Genomic DNA, 27,480 nt, shown 5'->3' on the forward strand with positions numbered 1-27,480 from the left:
ATTGCATTCAATACCTAATGTGCCTTTGCACTCTTTGGGGCACCCAAAAGTCAGAACAATTTGCTGGGATGTGCTCAGGACCTGCAGCAGCTCGGGAGTGAAATATTTCAGCCCTTTTTTTTTGCTTTTCCCACCCGTTTTTCCGGGAGGATGGAGAACCTTGGGATGGCCTCTGGGACCAGTGACAGAGCCATGGATCCACAGAATAAACCATGAATCCAGCTGGACAATTAATTCCAATAAAAGGCTCTTTTTCCCACCCCCCATCTCCTTAGAAATAATCACATAAAATGAATTTATGGCAATTACGGGATTTCTCTATTTCTGTCATTATCAGAACTATAGAAGGAAGGGCTGAGGATACAAATGGATTTCTGGAAGGGAGGGAATTGAGATGTATTTTTAATCACGTTTCAGGATCAGCCACTCAGCTCCCACCCAGGATTAGCTCTGGGGCAGGGCTGGGATGCTCCTGCCACTACCAAGGAACTTCTCTGTGTGCATTATTGGAAAATAATGGGAAAAACAGAGGCTTGGAGTGAGGCTTTCTCTCTCCTGATGTGTCCCCAGGGCTGGTTTGGATTAATTCTTTCTGGTTTATGGAGGATTTATCTTCTTTGGAGGGTCCTGGGGGTGAAAAAGAACAACTCCATGTGCAAAGCTCAGCACTGGTTCTTGGCTTTTCAGTAAAGCCCCCCAAAAATGGGGTTTGGGATGTGTTTTCATGCATCCAGAGGAGGGGTTTGCACGCCAGGAGCTCTCCTTGCTCTTCATGGATTCATCTCAGCAAAGCCTTGGAATGAGCAGAGCTGGAGAGAGGCCGCGTGTGCCTCAGTTTCCCCAGGAAAAGGGGAAGTGGCTCCTCCCGGTGCCACCCTCGGGGGTCCCCTGGCAGCAGCGACACCTCCAGAGCGGCTCCCACAGGGATTAGGGCTGGCTGGGCTGATTAGAGCCCTGTTATCCCAGCGATTAGTGCTGCCCGGGATTAGGGCAGGTGGAACGCCGGCCAGGGATTACCGGGAGATGCTCTCTGCCCGACCTGGCACCGAATCCGCGGGACTGCCTCCCACGGCCGGGATTGATCCACGTGGGAAGTGCTTCCAGCCCGTCCCGTCCTGCTCGGTGGCCGTGGGGTGTTTGTGGTGTTTTGGGGAGTGGAGGCCATGGGGTGAGAGGGACGGAGATGCTGTCCCCGAGGTGCCCGGTGGTGATTTGGGAATCATCATTTGGGAATTTGTCCAGACCCAATCCTGCCTGGACATCCCTCAGTGGTTTTTTTTTTGGGTTTTTTTTTTTTTTTTGGGGATAACTCCTTGGAAAATCCATCCAGGAGTTGCTCGGGTGGGTCGCCACAAGGACACGTGGGAAATTGTTCTGGGGTTACATTTTGCCCTTCCCTGCCTCAGCTCCTGCTGAAATCAGGGGATTTATCTGCGGCATCTCCCCCTGGCTTTGCTCCTCACTCGGGAGAGATCCCAGCCCACTCCAGCCCCCTCCGCCCGCCAGCGCCGGAGTCATAAATAAAATCCAGCCGGGGTAAAAATACTCCTTTCTGGAACGGCTGAAAAAAAAAAAAATCTCCCAGCGGTGCTGCCAAGAACCTGCCAGAGGCGCCGCGGGAACGCGGGAGGGATTGCACCCAAACATCCCTCTTTAAAAGCCTCATCCATCAGTGGGAAAAGGATCCCGAGGCCGGGAAGGACAGGGCATCATCCCCAGGCTCCCAGGGCTCGTTCTGGGCATCATCCCCAGGTTTCCAGGGCTCGTTCTGGAGTGGGGAAACTGAGGCTTTGTCCCACCTGGGCAGGCTGGGGAGCAGATCAGGGGCTGGGCGCTGCCATCCCGGGGGCTCAGCCCGGGACTCAGCCCTCCCCTCCCGAAGCAATTGGGAGATTGGTTTATAAATCATGGGATTTTTATGGAAACGAGCAGCGAGCGCCTGGGAGGCGGCGGGGCCGTTCCAAAACAACTCTCGGCCGTTCCTGCGGAATTCCAGGTGGCGGGGATTGAGGCGCATCCCATGTCCCTCCTCCTCCTCACCCTGGTGTTGTCCCCAGAGCTCTCCCAGCGGCACCCAAAGGTGCTGGGCACCTTCGGGGGGATCCATCCTCCTCCTCAGCGCTGCGGGGCCGCCTCTTCCCGGGGGCATCTTCAGCTCCTGTCACTGCTCAAGGTCAGTCCCATTAATTGCCGTGAATTATTTTGGCGTTAATGGAGATGTCTTGTGCACTTCCACTGCGAATGAGGCTGCCAGGAGGAACGTGCTGGCCGAGGTTTCCTGGGAAAGGGAGATGGGGGAATGGATGGAAGCAGAGCAGGGAGAGGGGAGGCAGCCGGGCTTGGTGTGGGCAGGAAAACGCAGCCAGCCCTGGTGGGAATGGCTGGGAATGGGGTCTCAGCCCCCAAATGCTCTTACATTCCCGCTGGGCAGTTGAGGGGAATGCGGTATCCCCAAAAACCCAACTCTCCCATGGCTCCAGCAAGCCGGGATAAAGGAATCCCTCCCCAGCCGTGCAGGGAGCATCTCCAGGCCCTGTAGGAGACGATCCCGGGATGTGCCGAGGTGTGGAAGGCACCAGGGAGGGACGGGGTGACAGATCCCCCACCCCAGGGGGGCACAGGGGGTCCCCAATACCCGCGGCCTGTGTGCTCAGCCAGGAGGGGGTGACAGGGCTGAGCCCCCCGGGGTGGCACGGAGGGGACACGCTGCAGGTGCGGCACAGGGACCTCCGTGGTGGCCACAGGTGGCCAAACCCGGCTGCCCAGGAGGGCTCGGAACCCCCCAATTTTCACCACCCCGGGGGCAGGGCCGGGCATCCCCGGGGGTGTTCGGGGTGGGGGCGGCTGGGGGGGCTCGGGGAGCCGGAGGTGGGGGCTGCGAGGAGAAGGAGGAGGAGGAGGAGGAGGAGGAGGAGGAGGAAGGCGCCTCCCCCTGCCGCCCTCCCCTCGCTGGCACCCAGCGGAGCCCGATGCGGCTCGGGCCGGGCGAGCGGGCACCGGAGCGCCCAGCCCGGCCCGGCACAGGCGGGGGGGCACGCGGCAGAGCCCCCCTCCACTGCCCGAGCCCCCGGCACCCCCTGTCTGCCTCCATCTGCCAGCAGCAGGAGGGACACCCCGTCTTTAACGCGGGGGAGGCGGGGACCCCCTCCTTGGACCGCTCCTGGCGGGGTCCCCCCGCTGCCAGGCTGAGCCCCGGGGTGTCCCCCCCCCAAACTTTGCCTTCGCATGCGGAGACTCCGCCGCCGAGCTGCTCCTGCCGCCGATTAATCGCATCTGCCTGGGATTAATTATTCACCCGGCTCTGGGTTGTGGTTTTTGTGTTACGTTCTTCTTGTTTTCTTGGTTTTTTTTTTTTTTAATTTTTTTTTTTTTTTCCGCTTTGGAAGAACAGCGCTTGGAATTCTGATTTTTCTTTCCGTGCAGGGGGGGCTGGCGACCCGCACCCTGCAGCATCATCCTCCATCCGCACATCGGGGCTGCTTTTGCCTCCGGGAGGGGGTTCCACGTGCTCTGCTCCCCCCGCTCGCTGCTCCTGAGGAGGAAGAGGAGGAGGAGGAAGAGGAGGGGGACCCTCCCCCGCCGGCTGGGCGCTCCCCCGGCCGCCCTGCAGGCACTGGGGGGGGGTTGCGGCAGCTTTGGGGTGCGGGGTGGGGGACCGGAGATGGGGTTCTCTGCTCGCTGAGCTGGGGGGGGCAAAGCCGAGCCCCCCCTAACCTGACCCGGTTCCCCCCCCCTCCCCAAATTCCGCCGTTGGCTGCTGCTCCCGGCTCGCACGTGGTTGGATTTAGGGGGATTTCTGCGGGTTTTTTGGTGCTTGGTTTGGATTCCTTTTTTTTTTTTTTTTTTTTTTTTTTTTTTTTTTTTTTTTTTTTTCCGCCGCTGGGGTGCCTCGGGTTTTTTTTTTCTCCCCCCGCTTTTCCTGGCTGTCCCCCACCTTGCAATGGCCTCTCCGGAGAAGATGCTGCCCGGACCGGCCGCGCTGCTCTGCTGCCTCTGCTCCCTGCTGCTCCCCGGTAAGTGCTGGCACCGGGGGAGATGGGGGGGGCAATATTTATAAATACATCTCTATATTATATACGCCTGCAATACGGGGCTTTGCACCATCTGCCCCTCCGGGGCACCCCCTGCCCCTCCGGGTCCCCCCTCCCACGGCCACCCCCTCCCTGGCTCTCTCCGTGCCCCCCCAAAGCCAAATGGGTGAAGATTAGAGTTTATTGCTGGCTTAATAAAATGACAGCTTGTGTTTGTGAGTGCTGGCAGCGGGCTGGGCTGAGCCTGGCCTGCGAGCAGGGTGGCAGGGGGACACACGAGGCGAGGGGGTGTCCCCCGGCCCCCCCGACTCTTGTCTCCTTAATGCAGAGCTGCTTGAGCGGCAGGATCAGGGGTTTATCCGCTATTATCCACTCGCTGATCCCCCAGACCCCCACCCAGACACTTCCCCGGTCTGCGCCGAGTTGCTGGGCAAGCTCTGCCCAGGTGGCAGCATTTTGGAGTGGGGGTGCAGCCCCTGGCATCCCCCCCCTCTCCTTCTCCCAGCCGTGGGGTTTGGGGGCCCTGCACCCCCTTGTTCTGAGTCGCATCCCGACCGCTGCCGTGCCACCGCCGGGCTGCGGTGACATCCCGGCCTGCCCCGGTGACAGCACCTGCTGCTGGGGGCTGTCATGGGCCAGCGAGGCCAGCGAGGGGTCACGCACCCCGGGGGACACGGGGCTGGTTTCCAGGAATGATTTTTGTGGATGCTTTCCATTTAAAATCGAGCCCTGGCCACAGCTGCTTTCCCTGGCCCGGCCAAGCAGAGAGCAGGGGCTGTTTGCAGTCTGGGGGGGCACCTGGCTCTGGCCTCGGGCTTGGGGTGTCCTGGGGACACTGCCCAGCTCAAGTGATCCCTCCAGGAGCTGCAGGGATCCCTGGACCGTGCCCGGCTCTGTGCCACACCAACAGCCCACGGCCAAGGCACTTTGGGCTCTCCCGGCATCTGCAGCACACGAGGCTCTTGGAGGAGCTTGAGGAGGAGTGAAAAAAGGAGGAGGGGGATATTGGGAGCATTGGTGGGGGCTGGAAGGTGTTTTCCACCCTGGAAATTCAGAGCCGAGTGGAGGAGCAGGGATGCTCCAGGCTGTGGAGCCACAACTTTCCGTAGCATCCTCAGGGGTGGCAGAGCTCCCTGTTCCCACCCCAGACTGTTCCTGGGGCGCTCCCCAGGCAGGCTTTGCTGGCAGAGCTCGTTGGGAGCACCAGCTCGGGGGTCTGGCAGCCTGGAGGGAAGCAGGATCTCTCCCTGCCCCATCTCCCTGGATCACATCCAGCTGTCTGGCTGGGCTGTGGGAATGTGATCCATGGGGAACGGCCTCTGCTGCAGGGGCTGGATGTGCCCCCTGCTCCCCATCCCCTCCTGGGCATTTCTGATCCCCCATTGTTGCTGGGACCCCACAAACTTGCTGGGTCAGGCCTGGATCTGTCCCCTGGACAGGGGGATATGATGTCCCTGTCACTGGGAGGTCCCCCATGCCACCAAGAGGTGGGAGAGGGTGGCCTGTGTCAGGGCTGGCCATGCTGCCTGTGCCCACGGGAAGGGAAACCTCTGCCAGGAGTTTTTATTCCCCTTCCAGGACGCTCAGCTGCCCTCTCTGGCCTTTCGTGGACAAATAAAGGTCTCAGAGGGAGCGGAAAAAGCCGCGGAGAGCTCCTGATTCTGCTTCCGAATGGCTCGGGCTGGCAGCGGGGTCAGCCCGTGGTGAAGCAGTGCCCTGCTCTCCTGCTTGCAGGATTTCATCCCTTTTTCCCTTTTCCCTTGTTTTTTATTTAAGAGCAGCCCTCCGTGCCAGCCTCACTCCTGCTGTGCTCCCCGGGAGCTGCTTGGCTGAGGCCCCAGCTCAGCTGCTTCCAGAAATGGGATTTTTGGGTTTTTTTTGGCATCTCTGGGGTGGGATGGCCCCAGGATGGACAGATAGACAGATGGACACGTGGAGCATGGATGCTGGTGGTGTCTGCTCGGTGCAGTTGTGTTGGGACCTGTTGGGATGCAGCACGGGGGATTTATGGGTTTATGGGATGATTTCAGCTGTCTGTAGGGTTGAACCTGGACTCTGCACCTTCCCTCAGCTCCCTGCAGCGTGCCTCAGTTTCCCTGCTCCCAAAAAAGCCCGGAGACTCTGCTGGGTGATCCTGTCCCAGCATTCCGGGCAGGTTTGGGGTCCTGTGCTGGATCCCATGTCCCATCCCATCCCATCCCACCCCACTGCTGGGCTGTGCTGCCCTCCCCGTGTGTCCCATCCCTGCCTCCCCCCACAGCCCAGGCCGGCGGGCCTGGGGCAGGAGGATGGCGCTCCAGGGCTCCATTCCTGCCGGGGTTTCCAGCCTGGACACCCCAAACCCAGCGGGGGACACACCCCAAGCCCCACGCCCGTCCCTGTGAGCGGCTCCAGCTCCGGGGTTTTCACACCAGCAGGTGGAGATGTGCCATAACTTGCCGGGAAGCGGGAACCTACACCAGCCTTTGCTGACGGAACACCGGGAATGTGCCCCGGGAACCCCTCCCGGGGTTAGCAGCCCCCAGGCCGGCTTTTGGGATGGGCTCGGAGCAGCTGAGCATCCCCAGGAGCAGGGAAGGGGCAATAGGATTTTTGGTAGATGGGTGAGGGGAGAGGACCCGGCCTGAGTTAAAGCTGGCACAAGTTTTGCTTTTGGTGCACAGAAAAGGGAGATGTGCAGGGATATTCCTTTTGGATTTTGGCTCTGGAGTGTCCGTGTGTGATCCCAAAGCCCACTCCAGCTCCTGCAAACCCCAATAACTGAAATCCCAGCCCGATGCTGGGATTTAGGGCTGTGAAGTTGGGCACCCCCCTGGGAAATTCTTTTTTTCTCCCCTTTTGCCCTCTTGGTGTTTTTGAGGGAAGGGAAAAGGCTGAAGGAGATCCTCTGAGCAATGATTTTGGGGAGAACCAGCCACAGGGTTTGGTCCTCATCCAGACCTGTACTTTTGGGGAAAACTGAGGCAGGGGATGGGGTGGCAGCACCCCCTGGCTGGGGATTGCTCAGGAATTTTTAGAAACCTGGCTATTTCCTTGAGAATTTTTTTTTAATGCTACTATTTAAACCACTCCAGCTGCTGAGGTCCCTCTCCCAGCTCCTCTGCATCCTAATAAAGACAAAAAAGGGAAAACTGAGGATCCCTGCAGAGCATCCCCAACATTCCATCAGCACATCCCAGCTCCAGACCCTCTTGTGGAGGGAGTCAGGGGGATGTGGCATCACCCTGGGGGATGGTGGGTGAGGGAAGGGCTGCTTGGACAGCACAACCTGATTTTTTTTTGGCTCCTGCATTGCCTGGCCAAACCAGTGCTGGGTGTGTGGGAGCTGCTGGGGTGTCCCCTCCCGCGTGGCGCCTGTCACTGCCACCACAGGAGCGTCCCATCCATCTGGAAAAGGTCACTCTTGCTAATCTAATCAGAATCTTTTATTATTAAATATGTGGCTCTGCTAACGAGCAGCCCCCTGGGCAGGGAGGCAGGGCAGTGGCTGCTCCTGGGGTGGGACACGCTGGGATGGGGCTGGGGGCACCAGGGGTGGCTCTGGGGATGAATCTCCCCTGGGAGTTGTGGTGGGAGATAGAGAAATTGTTCAGTGGGGTGGAGTGAGGCAGTCCTGCTGCCCATTTCCCAGGGAAAAGGAGGCTGGAGCTGCCCTAACAGGAATTTGGGAGCTCTCGCCTCCTCCAGCCACGTTCGGGGGTGTCCCAGACATCCCCATGCTGGGGAGGCACCAGCTGGGCTGGGGGATTTCTGGGCTGTCACCTGTGCCACCAGCACCCCAGGGCTGGCACAGAGAGGTTGATCCTCAGGATGTGCCTCTCCCTTTTCCTTGAGCTGTTCCCTGACCTGTTGCTGACCTGTCCCATGTCCCTCGTTCCCCCTCACCTCTGCTGTGGTCTTGGGGCAGACACCACCAGCAAGGCAAATTCAATCTTCTGATGAAGCAACTGTCACCTTCTGGTGAGCATTTTCCCACTACCTGCATAATATTTGTCATCCTGATTTTCCCTAAAGCCCAAGCAGGTGCTGCTGGGGTGGCTTTGCCACCTCACGTGGTGCTGTCACCTCCCGTCCCCTGCAGGAGTTTGGGTTTGCTCTGAGCTCTTCCCCAGGACTGGCAAAACATGAGAATGAATTAATTTTTCATTTATTTTCCTTTAAGGAAAAGCTGTGGTTTTGCTCTGGAGGATAAATCAGGTTGGAAATGCAATCCCTGCTGCTGCCGGCTCGGTGCGGCTGCGGGATCAGCTCCTCTCCTGGAGCGAGGCAAGGGGATGAATTCCAGCTGTGTTTGAGCTGGCACCAGTTCCCAGCCCTGCTTTTGGGGGTCTGGGGCTGATGTTGGACCCCAAAGCTGAGATCTGGGGCTGGATTTCCCTTGGGTGCCTCTGGAATCGGATCCGGCTCCACCACGCGCCAGCAGAGGGAAAGGAATGAGCTGGCACCGAATCCTTCTGGAAGGTGCTGCTGGGCACAGCCTGGGGTGCTGGGCAGGGCAGCCTGGGGGGCACCTTCAGTGCTCAGAGGGTGCTGGGGGGATGTTCCTGCTCCTGGCCCTGCTGGCAAGGGACGGAGAGGGGATGGGATGATCCGAGCAGGGCACGTGGCCTTGGGGGTGTCCCTGCATTGCCTCTGTCCCCACACTGGGGTCTGGGGGGTTTGTCCCTCAGGAGCTGCTGTCCCTGATTCCCATCTCTGGCTCCCCAGGGGGGATTTTAGGAGAAGTCACCTGGGCTGCTCCCAGCGTGGGGCTCCCCCAGCCCAGCAGCCCCACAGAACATTCAGGGGCTGTCCCGTTTGTCCCCTCCTATTCCTTTTTGGACATTCATAATCAGCCACTTCCCTGTCTTTTTTTATCCCCCCATTTTAATTAATTTCTTCTTTTTTCTCCCTCCCCTGGAAAGGCCTTCTCCTCCCTGTCCCCCAGCCTGTCCCTTGCGTGATTTGTGGAAATTGCTCTAAAGTAGCTGCTGTGTAAAAGCCTTGCTGGCTCCAGGAATTTATGGCAGCCTGTGCCTCTGCACGGCACATCCCATTTAAGCCATATTTATTTATTCCTTTAGGTCTCTGGTTTGTTTGTTTGGGGTTTTTTTCCCCTGTTTTGTTTATTCCCTCTTATTAATTTCCTGGGGGAAGCACAGCCCTGGGCACTGCTGGAATGGTTCCCTTTTGCTCCATGCTGCTTCTCCCCCCCAAAAAAATTCCAGGATATGTTCTACCACTGTTACTGGATTTTATCGCTCCTGCTGATGGAAAAGCCAGGTTGGACTTTTGGGAGAGGGAGAAATCTTGGTGATCTACAAGAAAAGCTCACCAGGCACAACCCTGTGTTAGAGAATCCATTCCTGCTGCTCCCAGGACTCCAATCCCATCCAGCTTCCACTCAGTTCCTACCCCAGGCTGATTTTGGGAAGCAGTTTAGCCTCAGAGCCATGGGAATTCCCAGCTCATCCCTGCCATGGCTCCTGGACAGGTCCAGGAGCATCCCTGCATCCTGCTCTTCCCACGCTCTCCCCGCTGTGTGCCAGGGGAAGGTGATTCCACATTTGTAACAATTATTCACTTAATTGAGTTCCAATTAGCTGGGACTGGAGATGGAGGCCCTGGATGCATCAGAGGGAAGGGGGAGCTTGTTGTCATTTATGTCACCAAAACCAATTTCCAAGGCTCTGCCTGCAGGGAATGTTTAGGAGGTTTTCATGAAGGGTCTCTCTGTATTTTCTAGTTTTGGTTTGTGTTTAATTCCTGGCTCTTACTTTGTTTTTTTTTTTACCCTGGGAGTGTGGAGTGGAGAGGGGCACATACTGGGGCTGGCTGAGTTGTGGGTGGAGGCCTGGAGGATTCTTTTCTCCCTTTTTGTTGGTTTTTAGGATGTTTGAGGTGCTGACCCCAGTGGGGTGGGAGTCAGGGTGGCAGGATTGGTGCTGTGGGATGAGGAGGGAAGGGATTTCCGGGAGAGGCAGGGAGATGCCTGAGCCTGACCCTTCCCTGGGACCACCTCCAGCTGTGGGGCATCTCTAGAAGCTCCAGATGTGGCACATCCCAGGGATTTGGGGCTCTGCCACCCCTGTTTCCCCTTCATGCTTGGTCCCAGTGGGTGGGGTGGCAAAGCCTGAACCAGCAGATTTTGGGGCTGGGCCTGGGATCCACAGCATGCTCAGGGGAGTGGGGTGGAAGCAAAGGGAAGTGAGAGCTCCATGCTGGTGTCCCATGGGGAATAGCCAGGCTGGCTGTCCTCTTTGGGGGCTCCTGGTTCTCGGGGTTTTGGGGGTATCCATCACCACACCGACTCCTCTGGACATGTCCTGCCATCATCACCCTGCTCAGGGCTAAAATTGTCACCTTGTCACCCTGGAATGGCGCTGGGACTGGGAATAAGGAGCACTGGTGGTCCTGGGGACTGGTGGGCACCAAACCTCCTCCACAGGAGCCCCGTGCCGGGCTGGGAGCTGGGGTGGAGCCCTCTGACAGCAGCAGTGACACCCCCTCCATCCCTCCCTGGGCATTGGGGATGGCTTTATCACTATGGCAGCTCAAGTCACTGCTTTAGGGACAGCTCTCCTGCCTTGTTCCAAGCTGGGACACCACGGGAGCCTGGCAGGAGCTGTGAGAACTGGACCTGGAGTCCCACATTCCTTGGAGCTGCGTTCATCCATCGATCCCCCAGTGCCACCCATTAACATCCAGAGAGCTTTGAACCCTCAGTTTGAGGGCTGACCTCAAACTTGCCCTCCCTCCTCTCCAGGGCTTTCCCTGTGTGATTTCCCCCCATAAGTGGGGATATAGCCCCGGGAGCCCCCGCTGTGGCCCAGGGGATAAGCCAGGATCAAGATTCCCCCCTGGAGCGTGGCTGCAGTGATCCTGAGGGACGACAGCTGGGGTTGAGCTAAGCTGCTGCTTCTGGAGCAGGGGAACAGGAGGAGGAGGAGGGTGTCCAGCCTCGGGAGAGCAGGTGGAAGCAGGGATGGAGGCAGCAGGATGGGGAGGCTCTGCCTGTGCCCCATTTTCTGGGGATTCAGGAGAGGAAGGTGTTTGAGCTGGTGGCTCCATGCAGTCTGTCCATCAGCCTCCTCTCCACCAGGCTGGCCGAGCCCAGCATCCCCTGCATCAGGAGTGAGGATGATGATGATGAAGATGATGACTTAAACCCGATGTTGGGAGGATGTGCAGGGGCTTTGGGTGCTGTTTTTTCCAGGTCTGGGATTTAAGGCAGGGCTGGAGGGCGCTGCCACTGTCCCCACGTGCCCTCCCCGGCGGGCAGAGCAGCTCGGCCCATCTGGCCCCGTGTCTGGGCACATCTGGCAGGGCTCCACAAAGGGGTCACCAAACACAAAGGTGTGTTTACATCTGGGCAGGTCCCCCCGGCTTCCCGAGGGGACCCGCGGGAGTCCCGCCCCGTCCTGCCGTGGGGCTGAGGGTGGCTCCTCGGCCCGGGGGGCTCGGGAAGCCCCCGGGCCAGTGGCGATGTGGCCAGGCACGGAGAGCTGTGCTCCGGCTGGAAGGGCCATATGGGCCCCTCAGTGCCGGCCCAATAAACCCGGAATGCAGGTCAGGTGCTGCAAATCCCGCTCAGCACAGCGGCAGCAGGGCTGCAGAGCAGAGCCAGCCGGCAGGGCTTAACCCTTCTGTCCCCCAGACCCGGCCAGGGGGGGACGTGAGGCCACCTCCCCTCCCAGGGGGGACAAGGAAGCAGGGCAGGGGACAGTGGGGACTGCAGCCTCCTGAGCTGTGGTGTCTGTCCACCCTTCCTGTCTCCTTCCAGGCACCCTTCTTCCATCTCTTAAGATGTTGGGACCTTCCCTTCCCTTCCCTTCCCTTCCCTTCCCTTCCCCTGGAGCTGTTCTCTTGCTGTCCGTCCGTCCATCCATCCAGTTTTATTTATCCCTATTCCCCCTTTCCCTCACCCACAGCTCTCTGTGATTCCAGCCTGGGTTAGACCCTCTCCTGTCGGGATTAGTTTAGGGCCAGGGAAGGGAGGCGCCGCTCCCGTCCCCTGCCGGCTACAGATTAGAGCATCATTTAAATGCATTTGCTCTGGGAAGGAAATCGCTTCCCTGGGTGCCGCCAATCCTGCGGCGCTCAACTAATCATGGCCATGGCATTAATCTCCAGCCCAGCCCGGCCTGGCCCTGTCCCCGCCCCAGCTGGCACGGCCGGGGCGCAGGGCTCGGTGACAGGGCCACCTGCGTGTCCCCGTTGCGGCACCAAAACGGGTTTGGGAGGAGTTTTCCTCGTCCTGCTACACCCAACCCTCATTATCCAGCAGAGAATCCCCACGGAGGGAGGGAGGAGCTGGGTGCTGGAGGGGCCAAATCGCACCCAAGGCCTGTGAGAGAGGGTGGGTGACAGAGGGTGCCCCTCACTGCAGGCACTGGGTGCTCACCAGGGGGGCACAGAGCTTCACTGTCCTCCACTCAAGGGTGACACCAGAAATTCTGCAGCACCTCAAGGCTGGATTTTGCTTGGGGCTGCACTGGGCAGTGAGTTGGGTGGGATTTGGATGGGTTTTCCCTGTGAAATGTCCTGATGCTGCTCCAAACCCAGGAGATTTTGGAGGTCTGAAGTCTGATGCTGTTTCAGTGTGGGTTGAGCAAAGCCCTTTCCCTGTACCCAAGTGTGTCCAGCTCATGTCGCTCCAGCTGCTGGATCCTCTCCCTCAAATAATCTCATGCCTTGGAAAAAATCCCCTTTTCCACTTGTTGGGGATGGCAGGAGGATGCAAACCTTCACCTTTCACAGCAGAAAACAACTTCCATGAATCACGAGGGCAGAAAGCCCCTCAGTGCTGGTATCACTGAGCAGAGGGGCACCCAGGGGTGCTTCCCAGGGTTTAGCACCTCTCCTGCAGCTCCTGCCTCTCCGGGAGATGGGAAAACAGGCAGAGCAAGCGGGATGGGGTGGCAGGGGCTGGAGCTGTGGCAGCGCGTCCCCAGCATTCCCACAGCCCCGGGGAATTCTGTGCCTGGCTCCGGGACAGCTTCCATGCCGGGATGCGGATTCTGCCTGTCCCCTATCCAGTGCTAATCCTTTTATGAACCCTCTAAGCTGTTTAACTCCCCTGTGCCCCGCAGCAGAGACTTCCCCGCTCGGGCCGGGGGTTCCTGCATCCCTTGAGCCCCGAGGAAAGCGGCTGGGGCCACTTTTTAGGGCTGGAAAAATCCTCCGGCTCCTGGCACGCTCCAAAGCCCCCGTGGGGAAGGGGGCTGAATGATTGCCGGGAGCGGAGCCGTCACATCCCACCTTTCCTCGCCGTTTGACACCGGTAATTCGGGCTCGGCTGCTCGGGAGCCGCTTGGGAGCGGCTGCAATCAGCGCCGGGAACGGGGGATGCGGGGGGCTGGCGGGGAGCCGAGGGGAGCGGGGGGGATCCAGCCCTCCTGGGAATTCCTGGCAGCCGCTGGAGAAGGCAAAGACCTTGAGATGTCTTCCAGGCTCCCGCAGCTGCCAGCAAAACGCGTGCCGGGCGCCGGCCGCCTTTCCCGGGAAGATTTCCATGGGTTTTCCTTCTGCTTGCAGTGCGGTAACCGGATCCTTCCGAGGGGCTCGGGCAGCTCTGCCCCTCGGCTGGCAGGGGTTCCCTGCTCTGCCAGCCCTGGAGTTATTTTTTTAAGGCAAAATTGATCAAAATGAAGGAGAAAAGGGGAGTTTTGAAGGGTCCTGGGCGCTGCTGGGGTTTTCACAAAGTGGCACCAACATCATCTGTGTCACCTTTCCACCAGGTCTGGAAAAATTTGGTCTGGGACAGGTTTATCACGTGGGGACAGCACAGTGTGGGTGACACCCCTGGATGGATGGCAGGTGACAGACTGGCTGTGACACCACCCTTAAGGCAGGTGTGGGGACAGAGCAGGTCTGGGGGCTGGTTTAGTCACCTTCCCTGGGTGATCTGGGAGCTGGAAGCAGAAGGAAAGCCTTGATAATAATAATAAATACATGGTGGGATCTGCCAGCCAAAAATTAACCTGGATGTAACTTTTGGTCATGAGCTTCTGGAGAAACTCAGCATCTGTGCCTTGGGAAGCAGGGATGGAGCTGGGATGAAGCCAGCCTATTTCTGTAGAAGGGTTTGTGCTGCTTCAGGCTCCCCAGGGACAACACCAGGCTGGATGTGGCTTCAGCACACCCTGGACACCCCATCCCATGAGGGTGGCTTTGGTGAGGCTGCTGCCACCTGTCAGGAGGCACCATCCTGCTCGAGCTCCTGGGATCTTCTGCATTTTTGGTTTGTGGGACAGAAACCCAGCCAGGCTCTTGCTGCCCTTCTCAGGGGTTTGGGGGCTGAAACTCCAGCTCCTCCTTGCTCCACTCTCACCTGGCTCAGCGTTCCCTGCTCAGGAGCTGTTCCAGAGGGGATGCCCATGCTAACCTGCACTCTCCTTCCCCTCTGCAGCCCATGCCAAGGGCCCAGCCCCCAGCCCTGAGCCCTCCGAGCCCCCTGGTGCCATCCTGCTGCCCGTGAGCTACCGCCTGTCCAACACCCGCCTGGCCTTCTTCCTCAAGGAGCTGGGAGCCAGCCCGGCGGGCAACGGCAGCCCCCCTCTGCAACGCCCCGAGCCCTTCGTCGTCTTCCAGACCAAGGAGCTGCCTGTCCTCAACGTCACCCTGGGGCCCTTCAGCACGGGGCTGGTGCTGCCCAAGGAGCACCTGCAGCCCTCCGTTTCTGTAGAAGGGTTTGTGCTGGTTCAGGCAGTGCTGGGGTAGGTGACTGGTGCTTTAAGTTCCCCAGGGACAACACCAGGCTGGATGTGGCTTCAGCACACCCTGGACATCCCATCCCATGAGGGTGGCTTTGGTGAGGCTGCTGCCACCTGTCAGGAGGCACCATCCTGCTCGAGCTCCTGGGATCTTCTGCATTTTTGGTTTGTGGGACAGAAACCCAGCCAGGCTCTTGCTGCCCTTCTCAGAGGTTTGGGGGCTGAAACTCCAACTCCTCCTTGCTCCACTCTCACCTGGCTCAGCGTTCCCTGCTCAGGAGCTGTTCCAGAGGGGATGCCCATGCTAACCTGCACTCTCCTTCCCCTCTGCAGCCCATGCCAAGGGCCCAGCCCCCAGCCCTGAGCCCTCCGAGCCCCCTGGTGCCATCCTGCTGCCCGTGAGCTACCGCCTGTCCAACACCCGCCTGGCCTTCTTCCTCAAGGAGCTGGGAGCCAGCCCGGCGGGCAACGGCAGCGCCCCTCTGCAACGCTCCGAGCCCTTCGTCGTCTTCCAGACCAAGGAGCTGCCTGTCCTCAACGTCACCCTGGGGCCCTTCAGCACGGGGCTGGTGCTGCCCAAGGAGCACCTGCAGCCCTCCAGCACCCTGGAGGTGCCCGACCGCCTCACCGTCAACTGGAAGGTGCGCGCCTTCATCGTCCAGCCCCGGCTGGTGGCCAGCCAGCCCGTGGTCCAAGTGCTCTTCTACGTGGCCGGCCGGGACTGGGACGACTTCGACGTGACGGACCGGCTGCCCTGTGTGCGGCTCCATGCCTTCCGCGACGCCCGCGAGCTGAAGAGCTCGTGCCGGCTGCGGGGCAGCCTGGCCATGTGCCTGGTGCAGGCCGAGCTGCCCCACGCCTGGTTCGGCCCCTCGGCCGTGCCGCTGGGCAGGAGGAAGAGCCCCGAGAGCCTGGAGGTGGTGCCGGGGGAGAGCCAGCAGGCCGAGCTGTACTACACCCTGCACGCGCCCGACGGAGCCGGACAGTGCCTTGGGGACGCGGCCGCTCGCCGCGGGGCCGGCGGCGCCCGCACCGAGGGTCCCACGCAGCACCCGCTGCTGCGCATCGGCAGCGTCAGCCTCCTGCAGCCCCCGCCCGGGCCCGCCCTGCAGGAGCATCACCTGGATGGAAACGTCTTCATCCGCCTGCCCGACAAGCCCCTGAAGCCCGGGGAGGTGCTGAGCATCCTCCTCTACCTGATGTCCAACTCCACGGTGGAGCACTTCACCCTCAGGTGAGGCCCTGGGGCTGTTCCCGCTGCTTTTGCCAAGAGGTGGGTGTGGAAAAGCAGCTGTGGGAAGGAGGATGTGGTGTTTGTAGGATCTGCTGGAGGCTGGAGCAGGTCTGGAATATCTGGAACGTGGGTTTGCAGTGGGAGCTTCCCGCAGGAAAGGGAAGGGCTGTCCACGCAGGACATCTGTGCACTGCCACTGTGCACTGCTGCCTTTGCTCTCCCAGCATTCCCAGTTGCACTGGGATCCTGCCAGCAGCTCTGGGTTTATTCCCAGCCACTTTGGAGACAAGGTGTGGCACCACCCTAGGGCTGCTGTGGAGTGAGGACTGTTCCCATATCCCCTCCTCCTGCCCCAGAACCAGATGGGAGCAGAATGGGGCAGTGGGCAGGAGATGCTGGGAACCCCAGTGTGGGCAGGTGTGCAGGGGGACCCCCATCACTTTAGCGTGTCCCTAAAGATGGGAATACAAGCCCTGGCCACACCTCTTCAAAGGGCACTTGCAAGTGTCCCTGTGGCCTCTGGACCAGCAGGGAGCTCCTGGAATGGGAGATGTGGTGCTCCAGGCTCCTCTGTCCTTCACCCCAGGGATCCCAATGCCTGGGGTCAGCACTTGGGCTGAGGGTCCAAAATGTTGTCATCTTATTGCAAAAGTTCCATACTGTTGTCTCCTTATCACAAAAGTTTCATACCTTCTTGGTGTTTTCTTGTGGGCAGCTCCTCAGATCACTGACTCTTTCTTCCTCACAAAGCAGCCAACTGGCTCCAGTTCCCTTCCCAACCAGCCAACCCTCTCTTTTACAGCACTCTTCTCACTGGTCATAGCTGTGGCCTGTTAAAGTCAGGCCTGACCTAATCTTCGGTAATTGGCCCATCTGCAACTCCTTAGGGGTGAGATTACTTTCTGCACCATCTTTATTTTCTTATATTCTATCCCCCCACACCAAAATCCTTCTGGAGCAGTGACTGGAGGGACAAAATGCCATGAAAGAGGAGCTGGAATGGGCTGTTGCTGCCAGCCTGGGTGATGCCTCCCACAGCCTGAAGGGATCAGGGGAAAAACTCCACTGTGCCATGGCAGGGTGTCCCAGGGGACCCAGGAGTGCCTGAGGGCGAGGACCCATCCCTGACTTGCTCTCTTCAGGGTGAAGGCCAAGAAAGGTGTGAACCTGCTCAGCACCAAGTCCAGGAGCGGGCAGTGGCTGGTGAGCTCGGAGCTGCTGACGGGTGGCAAACACTCCACGGCCACCATCGACGTGTCCAAGGTGGATGGGGCCGGGCCGAGGTAAGAGCTGCACCTCTGGGAATGCCAGGGGAGTGCTGGGTTTGGGTCTGGAGCAGTTCTCCCTGGATGGCTGCAGTGCCACCTGGGCGCTGGCAGGGGAAACTGAGAATTTCAGGGCTGAGTTGTGAAGCTATGGAGGATTCCTTAGTGTGGGGTGGAAGAATTTTAACTTTTTTATTAGGTTTTAATGCTGTGAGAAGCAGCAGCTCTTTGCTGTCTATCCTGATGTCTCCACTGGGAAGGAAGGGGAGTAAGGCAAGGTCCCATCTGAGCCCTAAAGTGATGCGTAAGTGTTGGATGGGGAGCAGGATCCAAGTCATCACCTGAGACAGGCAGTTCTGCCCTGCTCACACATTCCTGGGACTCTGGGAAAGGCTGGGAAAGAGCAGCTGAGCCCTGGCGATGAAAGTGAGAATGATCTGAAGGAGAAAGGACCCACAATGCCAAGTTGAGACCTCAGAGGGTTCTCAGCTGGAAGGGGAGATGTGAGACTGGCAGGACATGGCATGTGAGGGCAGGGGGTGGGCATGGGGTCAAAAACTGCAGCAGGAAAGATTCTGAAGTGCTGGAAAACGAGTGATTTCTGTGACTGTGTCTTGGAAAAAGGGACACAAGTGTCTCCAGTACCTGGGAGCAACTGGATGTGCTCAAGCAATTCCTGTCCTCTGCTGTGGAAATCTCCACACATCTCTGTCCTTACACCAAAACTAAGAAATTCGGGGGCCAAACTCTTGAAAATAAGATCACCTCAGCTCTGCCTGCTTGGGTGTGACATCCAAAGAACTGCAGAATGCATTTCTCACCAGGACATCAGATTTTACATCATACCAGCCCACTGCTTCCAAAAAGAAGCCAGCAAAAAATAAAAAATAAAAAAAAAGCTAACGCTGGTTCCAAGGAAAAAGCTGTGGAGGAACAACTGCAGAATGCCCTGGGCTTTGTGGTTTTCAAAACCCAAACAGTAACCCTAAGCCTAGCCCTAGGCAGGAAAAGAAGCCTAGGACTGAGGCTGGTTCCAGGGAAAAAGCTGTGAAGGAAGGCATGTTGTGGCAGTTTTGTGTTCCCCTTGGGATGCCCTTTGCAGCTGCAGTGCGCCTGGAGCCCTAGGCTTTGTGGTTTTCCAAACCCAAACAGTAACCCTAAGCCTAGCCCTAGGCAGGAAAAGCAGCCTAGGGCTAGGGGTAGGGCTAGGGTTAGGGCTAGGGGTACGCCTAGGGTTAGGGTTTGGAAAAGCGCAAAGCCCAGGGCTCCAGGCACACTGCAGCTGAAAAGGGCATCCCAGGGGGAACACAAAACTGCCACAACATGCCTTCCTTCACAGCTTTTTCCCTGGACCCAGCCTCAGTCCTAGGCTTCTTTTCCTGCCTAGGGCTAGGGGTAGTTCCAGGGAAAAAGCTATGGGGAAAGGCATGTTTTGGCAGTTTTGCCTTGCCCTTGGGATGCTCTTTTCAGCTGCAGTGTGCCTGGAGCCCTGGGCTTTGTGCTTTTCCAAACCCTAACCCTAGGCGTAACCCTAATCCTTACCCTAGGCAGGAAAAGCAGCCACGGTCCCATGGCTGCTCTAGCAGTGTCCCCAGTCCTCTAGCCTCCTGTCCTTCTCACAGCCATCTGACAGCACAGGGTGCAGAGCTGCCAGCAGTGGGCTCCTCTTGCCCTTCCCCCTCTCCTGCTGCCAGCACCGCTTCCAATCAGCCTCCAAAGGTTAGAGACGGGGGAGGAATTTAAAGTGATTACAATCACCTTTTAGATAAACAACTCCATGAAATATTAACAGAATGGAGAGGATGAATGGCTCTAAACCGTGTTGCCCTCCAGCCTGTGCAAACAGAGGAGTTGCTGTGCTGGGGCTCTGGGGTCTTTTGCAGCACTGGCTCTGCAGGTAGTATCTGTGAGCCCTGAGCTTTGGGTTCAGAATGGCCAATTTGAGGTGTTTTACACCCCGGCAGCTGCATCCTTAATTGTTTCCCCAATGCTGGCAGCCTGGCTGTTGTTTGTTCTGAGGATGTCAAGCTGGGGAGGGCAGAGGATGGTGGCTGAGCCTGGCAGTGCTCCTGGGACACCTCGGTGCACCCCACATCAAGGAGTCCCATTTCCACACCACCTCTGGCTCCGCTTTGCCTTTGGACCTGCTCTTCCCAGCTGGGTTTGATACTCCTGGCACTGAAAGAGCTGCCAAATCTGCTTTTCATTCCCTGTGGCCTTTGGTGATTCCTCTTGAACCACAGATTTGCCTTGGGGCAGAGCGAGACCCCGCCAGCCGCTGTGGATCAGCTCCACTGCAAAGCCTATCACGGCTGCTGTGGGATCAGGGAGAAGAGAGCAGGGATCAGGGCTTGCTGTGGCCTGGAGCAGCTCTTGCTCTCCTTTTTCCCTGCTCCCTGTCACTCATTAGATATTGATTAGAGAGAAACCTGGCTGTGCCCTGCTTTCCCAGATCGATGGGACCTTCTCAATTGCTGCCGCGCTGAGCTGAAAGCGAAGCCAGTCCTGGCTTCCCTCCCACTGGAATTTCACTTCTCCTCCCCTCCTCGTTGGCTCTGGGGGGCTTTCACCAATTGTGGTTTGTGGGGGCTCTGGGATTTCCTCTGGGGTGTTCAAATTTTGGGGAGCAGTGAAGTTTGACTTGGGACAGAGTCGAACCCTGAGTCACTCCATGGATTTGCAGAGCTGGGAGGGCAGGATCAGGTCTGGCAAGGTTTGATTGTAGGCATGGGGAGTAGGAATAATTTATACTGCAGCTGTGGGGTTGTGTCCAAGCCACGATGTCCTGCCTTGGGGACACCACAGAGATAATGTCCACCCTGTCCTTTAGCTCCATGTCCTGCTGTCCTCAGCCCTGGCATTAATTTGTGTGTGCTTGCTGAGCTGATGGTTCCAGGCTGTTCTTCCCTGTCCCCTGCTCATCCTCCCTCACAGGCTGGGGACAGCTCTGCCATGTCCCAGCTCAGTGCTGTCCCACCTGCAGTCTGGGCTTGAAACTCTCCTGTGACTCAGTTTCCCTATGGGATCCCATTGGAAAGGCCTGTAAAGTCAGCAGCTTGGGCTGAGCTCCTGTGTTGACACTTGTTTGTCATTCCTGATTGCTCTCGGTGTGGGACACTTGGGATCTGACCTGCGGGACATGAGTGTCCAGGCAGGAGCAGTAAATCTATCCACACTGCTGGGAAGATGGGGTCAGGGAGACAAGGCCAGCAGCCACCCACTGTCCCCAGAGGCCATGGCCACACGCCCACCCCGTGATGTCACCCAGCAGCCCTGGCAGAGCTGATGAGGGTTCTTTGTCCTGCTGGGGGCAGTGGTGAAAAACATTTCTGTCTCGCACTGGGAGATTCCCATGGGAATCTGCAGGATCCCATAGGAGCAGCCTCTGCAGAGGTGGGGTCAGGGTTGCTGGGTTTGGGTGGCACCCACTGCCAGTCCCCCTTGGCAGCCTGAGGACACCAAGGAGACCTGCTGGGGACTCTGATGGCCTGGTGCTTATCCCAGGGTGTCTGTGGGACCTGGCACAGCCACCTCACTGTGTCCCCTCCTCCTGTCCCCCTGCCCAGGGATGGGGACTCTTCATCTGAGATCATGCAGCTGGATTTCGAGATGGAGAACTTCACGAGCCAGTCGGTGACGCGCCGCATCATGTGGCACATTGACTACCGGGGCCGCAACCCCCCGCCCGACCTGGAGAAGGTGGTCACGGAGCTGACGGTCATCCAGAGGGACATCAGAGCCATTGTGCCCCTGGCCATGGTGAGCAGGTTCCTGCCCTCAGTTGTTACTTGCTTTGAGAGGTTGGCACCCCCTGAGGGTTTGATCACCTGCCCTATAGCACCTCTCCATCCATCCCTCCATCCATTCATCCCACCCACACCCAGGTCCTTCTCTGCCCTCTAACACGATGGTGCTATTTCCTCGCCACCCCCAGGACACAGAGATCATCAACACAGCCATCCTGACGGGGCGCACGGTGGCCATTCCCGTGAAGGTGATTGCCATCGAGCTGAGCGGCGTCATCGTGGATGTCTCGGCCATGGTGGAGTGCAAGTCCAACAACGAGGACATCATCAAGGTGGGTGTGGGGGGGAGGGGGGTCTTGTGACCCTCATGAGTGGCTGGGGTACTTCCAGGAGTGCTGGCCCAAACAACACCCTGGGCTGGGACTGGTGACTGAGTTGTTGTGGCTCACAACCCCACCCAAACCAAGCGTCAACCTCTTGGTGGCTCCAGTCTCTGCAAACTTGTCCCTGGGGTCTGCTAGGAGAAGGACAAGACACTTTGTCACTGTCCCCAGAGAGGCCACGGGATGCTCCCACACTGACAGCAGGCAGCAGCAGTAACTGTGGGTTATCACAACAGTTAGTGCTGATAAGGGGAAATATTGTCACTGTGGGCTGTGCTGCACGCTCCATCAGCACCCGTGCTCGGGCTTTGAGTGACATTGATGTCCTGATTGGATCAGGGGACTGGTGAGATGGGAATGATGGAGGGAAAAGGGGACCTGAGGGGGTAGATCCAGGTGGGAGAGGTGCTGATGGGGCCAATGTCAAAGTCTCCCTGCCCCAGCCCCGAGGCAACCCCTGATCCTTGAACCCTCCAATTTTCCATCACCAGCCCTGTTCATCCATATACATTTTTCCATCCCTGAATAAATCCATCTGCCCACCTGCCCGTGTCACTCTGCCACCATTTCCATCCATCCATCCATCCGCCCCCAGACATCATTCCCTTCTCCTGAATACCTCCCACCCCTCTCCCTGCATGCACCCAGCCAGCTCTCCCTTTCCATGTTCTGCTGAGTTGGGCAGGGGCAGGAATGGGATCTGGATTCTCCGGGGGGCCGTAGCTCCTCCTCCTCTTTGCCACAGGGGTGATGGCAGAGCTCTGTCCCTGCTGGGATTCGCTCTCCATGGGGCTGTGTCACCCACCATGGGGGACATCCAGTGCCACAAAGTGCTTACCCAAGTTCTTGACTAAAATTCACATCCGTGGGATTTACAGGACCAGCTCTAATTTATGTACCCCAGTCCTCCCCAGCGTGATAAAACACTGGAGCAATAATACACTTCAGGATGGACTCCAAGACACTTAAACTGTTTAATGTGCTGCCTTTCTGCTCATAAATCTATTGACACTCTGTCCCCAGACCTGGGGGGAGCAGGCACATGCCCGGTAGCTGGAATGAATAATGCAGGGAGCAGCCCTCCGGCCCCGGCTCTCATCCCGCTCGGAGCCCCGCGCAATTTCTTGCTGAGTTATTTGGTGTTTGTGTTGGAGCTTAATTTCCGAGGGAGCTCTCAGTTACCTGCTGAGATCGGGGAGTATGATTGCGGTGTCAGGGCTCTAAACCTGCTCCATAAATCACAGCTTACGGAGTGGGATGTGCTATCTGTTACTGTAAATAATTTAACGTGAGGGCGGGCTGGGGAGCTGCCTCTCCCCGCTCTGGGGTGGCTCCCTGGTGGTTGCTCTCTTGTGTAACGTGGAATTTGTCCTGGGCTTGGTGTGGATGCGGCTCTGAAGGATGTGGTGGGAGAGCATGAGTGGGAGTTGTCATGCTCAACCCCTTCTGTGGTGACACAGGGTGACAAAGGTGTACAGGAGGACGATATCACTCAGGGTAGTATGGAAATCAACCCCTATTTTTAAAACAGGTGGTGATCTTGTGGGCTGTGGAGGGTCACACAGGGAGTGGGAGATGCTCAACCTCACCTGTGTGTGACCCTTCTGAGAACCCCACACTCCAACCCCCAGGAGCTCAATAGGACCAATCCTCAGGGAGCCTGCTCACCCACAGCCACCACCATGACCATGGTGGCTCTCCCCACTCCTGGGGGCCCTGGAGAACCTGTGTCCCCTTGATCCCCTGCCTGTCCCTGTGCCAAGCCAGGAACTCCTGGCCACAGCAGCGGAGGCAGCAGTGCCTTGGCTGGGAGCCCAGGCAGCCCTCAGCCTCTCTGTTCCTGACACCTCGCCGTAAATCCGGGAAGTTTCCCTGAACAAGCTTCATTTCCGAGCTAATCTGCAGTCACTCCATCTTCGGGACAGGCCTGGTGTGCAGGGATTTTTTGTTGTCATAGTTTCAACCCCCTCCCGGCTGCAGAACTAGTGGTGCCCAGAAGGAGGTGCCGGGGGGTTTATTAGCCAAGGTAATGCAAGCAGAGCCCATCGTGTTTATTGTGATAAATGGCACAATATCCGGAGATCCTCTGCTGCAGGATTCACCTGGGAGCTCATCTTTATTCAGGCACTGCCTCGCCACGGATGAGATTGTCTTGTCAGACTTGCTGAGCTGGTACCTCTGATAGGAAGGCAAGGAACAAACCCTCCTGCATCGCCCTTCCCTCCTGTGCTCAGGGGTGTCCCCAGGAGCCCAGGTCCAGGGCTCTGCCTCCTCCACCACCCCCAGGGGACCACGGGCACCATGCATCGGGCTCCTGGAGCTGTTGTAGAAGTCAAACCCTGCTGTGGGCTCAGAAATACAGAGTTCCTGCATCTGGTTGCCCAGAGGTGCTCCTGGAATAGGCTGGGAGATAGACAGGGATGCTGTCACCTCCACTGTCAGCCACCTGCAGCCTGGCCTCAGCCCTTTATCAGCCATCAGAAAATCCAGGGATTCCTGACTGCTGGAAATCAGCTCTTCTGTGCTGTTGAGGTGCTCAGTGCTGCTGGCTGAGCAAATGGGTTCTGTTCTTCTCCAACATCCAACAAATCAGATGCAATCCCTGACAGGGGATCGGGGTTGGGCCATGGGGCTGCTGTAGATGAGAGGTTGGACACCCCTTCTGGTTGTCTTCTGCCACTCTGGCTGGGAAGGAGCTGAGCTCAAACCCTGGGAGGTGCTGGCCTGGTGTCCCCTGAGCTCTTTAATTGGCTCAGGCGGGCGATAATGAGTGACCCCCCGCAGGATGGATTTGTTTTACAGTGAATTTCACTAATGGCATTTGAATAAGTGGGAATTAATAGAGGAGGAGCGAGAAAAGGAACAGAAGGATTCATTCAGACCACAGGAATCTTGCCCTGGGGTGAACAGGAGGGATGGGAACAAGGCACTGGTGGGGACAGGCATGAGAAAGGTCTATGCTTGCTGCCTCCTCTGGAGGAGATTTTGGGGCAAATTTCCAGGTTGAGCAATTTGCAACCTCTGGGAAGAACCCATGGGTGCCTCTAGCTCAGGGACAATTCAGCGTGGAGGCCAAAGAGAAGCTGAGGCACCAAGTGGAGGTTCTTGGTGTGGTGAGAGAGTCAGGGCACACTTTGCATGGTGGACATGGGGTGTGGACCTCCCTCTGAGCAGGATCTCCAGGAGGAGGGAGCATCCCTGCTCCAGGGACCGGCATGAACTGGATTCATGCCGGGTGACATTCTGCTCTTCCAGCCCCCTGCCAGGATCTCTGCCATGCCTACAGGACCATTCCCATCCTCTCTTGTCCCACAGGTGTCCAGCAGCTGTGACTATGTCTTCGTCAGCGGGAAGGAGTCGCGGGGCTCCATGAGCGCCCGGGTCACCTTCACCTACGAGCACCTGTCAGCCCCGCTGGAGATGACGGTGTGGGTGCCCAAACTGCCCCTGCACATCGAGCTCTCGGATGCCCGGCTGAGCCAGGTCAAGGGCTGGAGGGTGCCCATCCTGCCAGACAGGAGGTGGGTGCTGAGGAGCTGCACTGGCCAACCTGGAGAAGGCATGGTGGAGGTGGTGGTCACGGGTTAATTGTCTTGCTCAGCTACTTCATGAGGAGGTTTTAAAGGTGGTGGGGACAGAGGCATCTTAGGGGTCTTCAGTGGAAAGGGGAGAAGTCATGGACACAGGTTATGGGGAAGGAATAAATTGCACAGTGAGGCTGGTGGAGAACATCCCTCCTTGGCAGTGGTCAAATGTTCTCTGGAAACAGCCAAGATCCCAAGTCCCTTTTTTGAAGTCTAGAGACCTCCAGGTATCCATACCAAGCAGAGATACCTTGTCCTCTCATTTGTTGAGTGGGCTGAATGCTGGTGACCCTGCTGTTACCACATCCTACTAAATCCCCGGAATCCCTCATGGACAACAGGCATCTTTTGCCCAGGAGCCACCATTTTTTGGTGACATCGTGTTTTTCCCTTATTGGCCACCTTTCCTGAGGGGGGCTGAGGAGCCATGGTGTGGGGAGCTTGACAACACTTCCCACCCACTGCCCTGTCCATCCATCCATCCATCCATCCGTCCGTCCATCCGTCTGTCCCGCAGGTCGGTGCGGGACAGCGAGCACGAGGAGGACGAGGATGAGCGGAAGCAGAGCCGGGGCTGTGCCCTGCAGTACCAGCACTCCACGCTGCAGGTCTTCACCCAGTTCCACACCACGGCGGCCGAGGGCACGGGCCAGGTGGTCACCATGCTGGGGCCGGACTGGCTGGTGGAGGTCACCGACCTGGTCAGCGACTTCATGCGCGTGGACGACCCGCGGGTGGCCCACATGGTGGACAGCTCCACGCTGGCTGGGCGGGAGCCAGGGACCACCCTCTTCAAGGTACCCCTGGCCACCTTTCCCCCCTCTGCCAGCCTGGCTGGGCTGGCAGGCGGTGACAGGGACCTCGTCCCCTGCAGGTGGTGTCCCCGCTGGTGGAGGCGGTGCTGGGTGAGACACTGGTGACAGTGGCAGAGGAGAAGGTCAGCATCACAGACCTGAAGGCCCAGGTGGTCTCCAGCCTCTCGCTGTCCCTCCACCCCAGCCCTGGCAACAGCCACACCATCATCGCCCGCACGTCCGTGCAGCAAACCCTGAGCTTCTTCAAGCAGGTGAGGCCGGGGAGGTAACCAGGCTTGGGGGGGAACTTGGGGTACAACCCCCTCCTCCCAAATCCTGCCCACACTCCAGCCCTCACAGCACCCCCTGTCCTCATGACACCCTGGTGACCCCAAAACACCCCAGAAACCTTCACAGACACCTGTGATCCAAGCCTGGGGAGAGGACACAACTGTGGGGACAAAGAGGAGGGATGGAATCCTGTACAGCTCCTGGCCCAGCTCTGGTAGCCACATTTGGGATTTGGGTAGAGCCTGGGCAAGCACAGGAAATGTGGAGAGAAGAACAGGCTGAGGAGAAAAAACAGGGGATGGTTGGAACAAGACAGATTATGGAGGGATAAAGGGTGAATTGGGCGCAGAGGTGGATGGGGGATGGACAAAGAGGTGCAGGTGAGACTGGCCTCCTGCTGGGCAACCGGTGCCTGTGTTGGTCCCTCAGGAAGCGCTGCTGAGCCTGTGGATTTCCTACAGCGACGGCACCACAGCCCCCCTGTCCCTGTACGACCCCAAGGACTACAACCTGGTGGTGAGCAGCCTGGACGAGAAGGTGGTGTCGGTGACGCAGGACCGGGCGTTTCCCTTGGTGGTGGCGGAGAGCGAGGGCGCGGGGGAGCTGCTGCGGGCAGAGCTGGTCATCTGCGAGAGCTGCCAGAAGACCAAGCGCAAGAGCGTCCTCTTCACGGCCTTGGCCACCGTGCGCGTCCACTTCGGGTCCGAGGAGGACCCCACCTACGACTACGACCACGTGTCCAGCAGGCCAGGGCTGGGGGAGGCCGGGGCCAGCACCACCCTGCGGGCAGAGGTGGACAGGAAAGCGGACCCGAGCCAGGACAGCCGGATGTCCAGCGCTTCTCACCCCACCGAGGACTTCCCCACCATCCCCACCGGCTTCGTGCAGGTGACGCGGGGGCTGACGGACCTGGAGATCGGGATGTACGCCCTGTTGGGTGTCTTCTGCCTGGCCATCTTGGTCTTCCTCATCAACTGCATCGTCTTTGTGCTGAAGTACCGGCACAAGCGCATCCCGCCGGAAGGCCAGACCAACATGGACCACTCCCACCACTGGGTCTTCCTGGGCAATGGGCAGCCCTTGCGGGCTCACAATGACCTCTCCCCGCAGCCCGAGAGCCCGGGGAACCCGCTGGAAAACGTGCAGACCTGCTGCCACGGGGACCACCACAGCAGCGGGAGCTCGCAGACCAGCGTGCAGAGCCAGGTGCACGGGCGTGGGGACGGCTCCTCGGGGGGCTCCACGCGGGACCAGAGCGAGGACCCGCTCAACTCACCCACCTCCAAACGGAAGCGGGTGAAGTTCACCACCTTCGCCACCATGCCCTCAGATGAGCTGGCCTACAACTCCATCCCCATCGCCGATGAGGAGGACTTGGAATGGGTGTGCCAGGACATGGGGCTGCAGGACCCCGAGGAGCTCCACAACTACATCCGCAGGATCAAGGAGATCGCTTAA

General features: G+C 58.5%; 1 protein-coding gene across 1 annotated transcript; it reads left to right on the forward strand.

The window, feature by feature from the left end:
* The first annotated feature begins 3,940 nt into the window (after positions 1–3,940).
* TMEM132E (transmembrane protein 132E) lies at positions 3,941–27,480 on the forward strand. The gene is made up of 9 exons (XM_041423037.1): positions 3,941–4,013; positions 15,059–15,959; positions 17,102–17,242; positions 20,791–20,983; positions 21,159–21,302; positions 24,669–24,874; positions 25,455–25,734; positions 25,812–26,003; positions 26,452–27,480. Exons 1-9 carry the CDS (start codon positions 3,941–3,943, stop codon positions 27,478–27,480), a joined length of 3,159 nt encoding a protein of 1,052 aa, XP_041278971.1.

Source organism: Onychostruthus taczanowskii, unplaced genomic scaffold (assembly GCF_017590055.1).
Source record: "Onychostruthus taczanowskii isolate IOZ18803 unplaced genomic scaffold, ASM1759005v1 scaffold75, whole genome shotgun sequence".
In the NCBI taxonomy this organism is placed as follows: Eukaryota; Metazoa; Chordata; class Aves; order Passeriformes; family Passeridae; genus Onychostruthus; species Onychostruthus taczanowskii.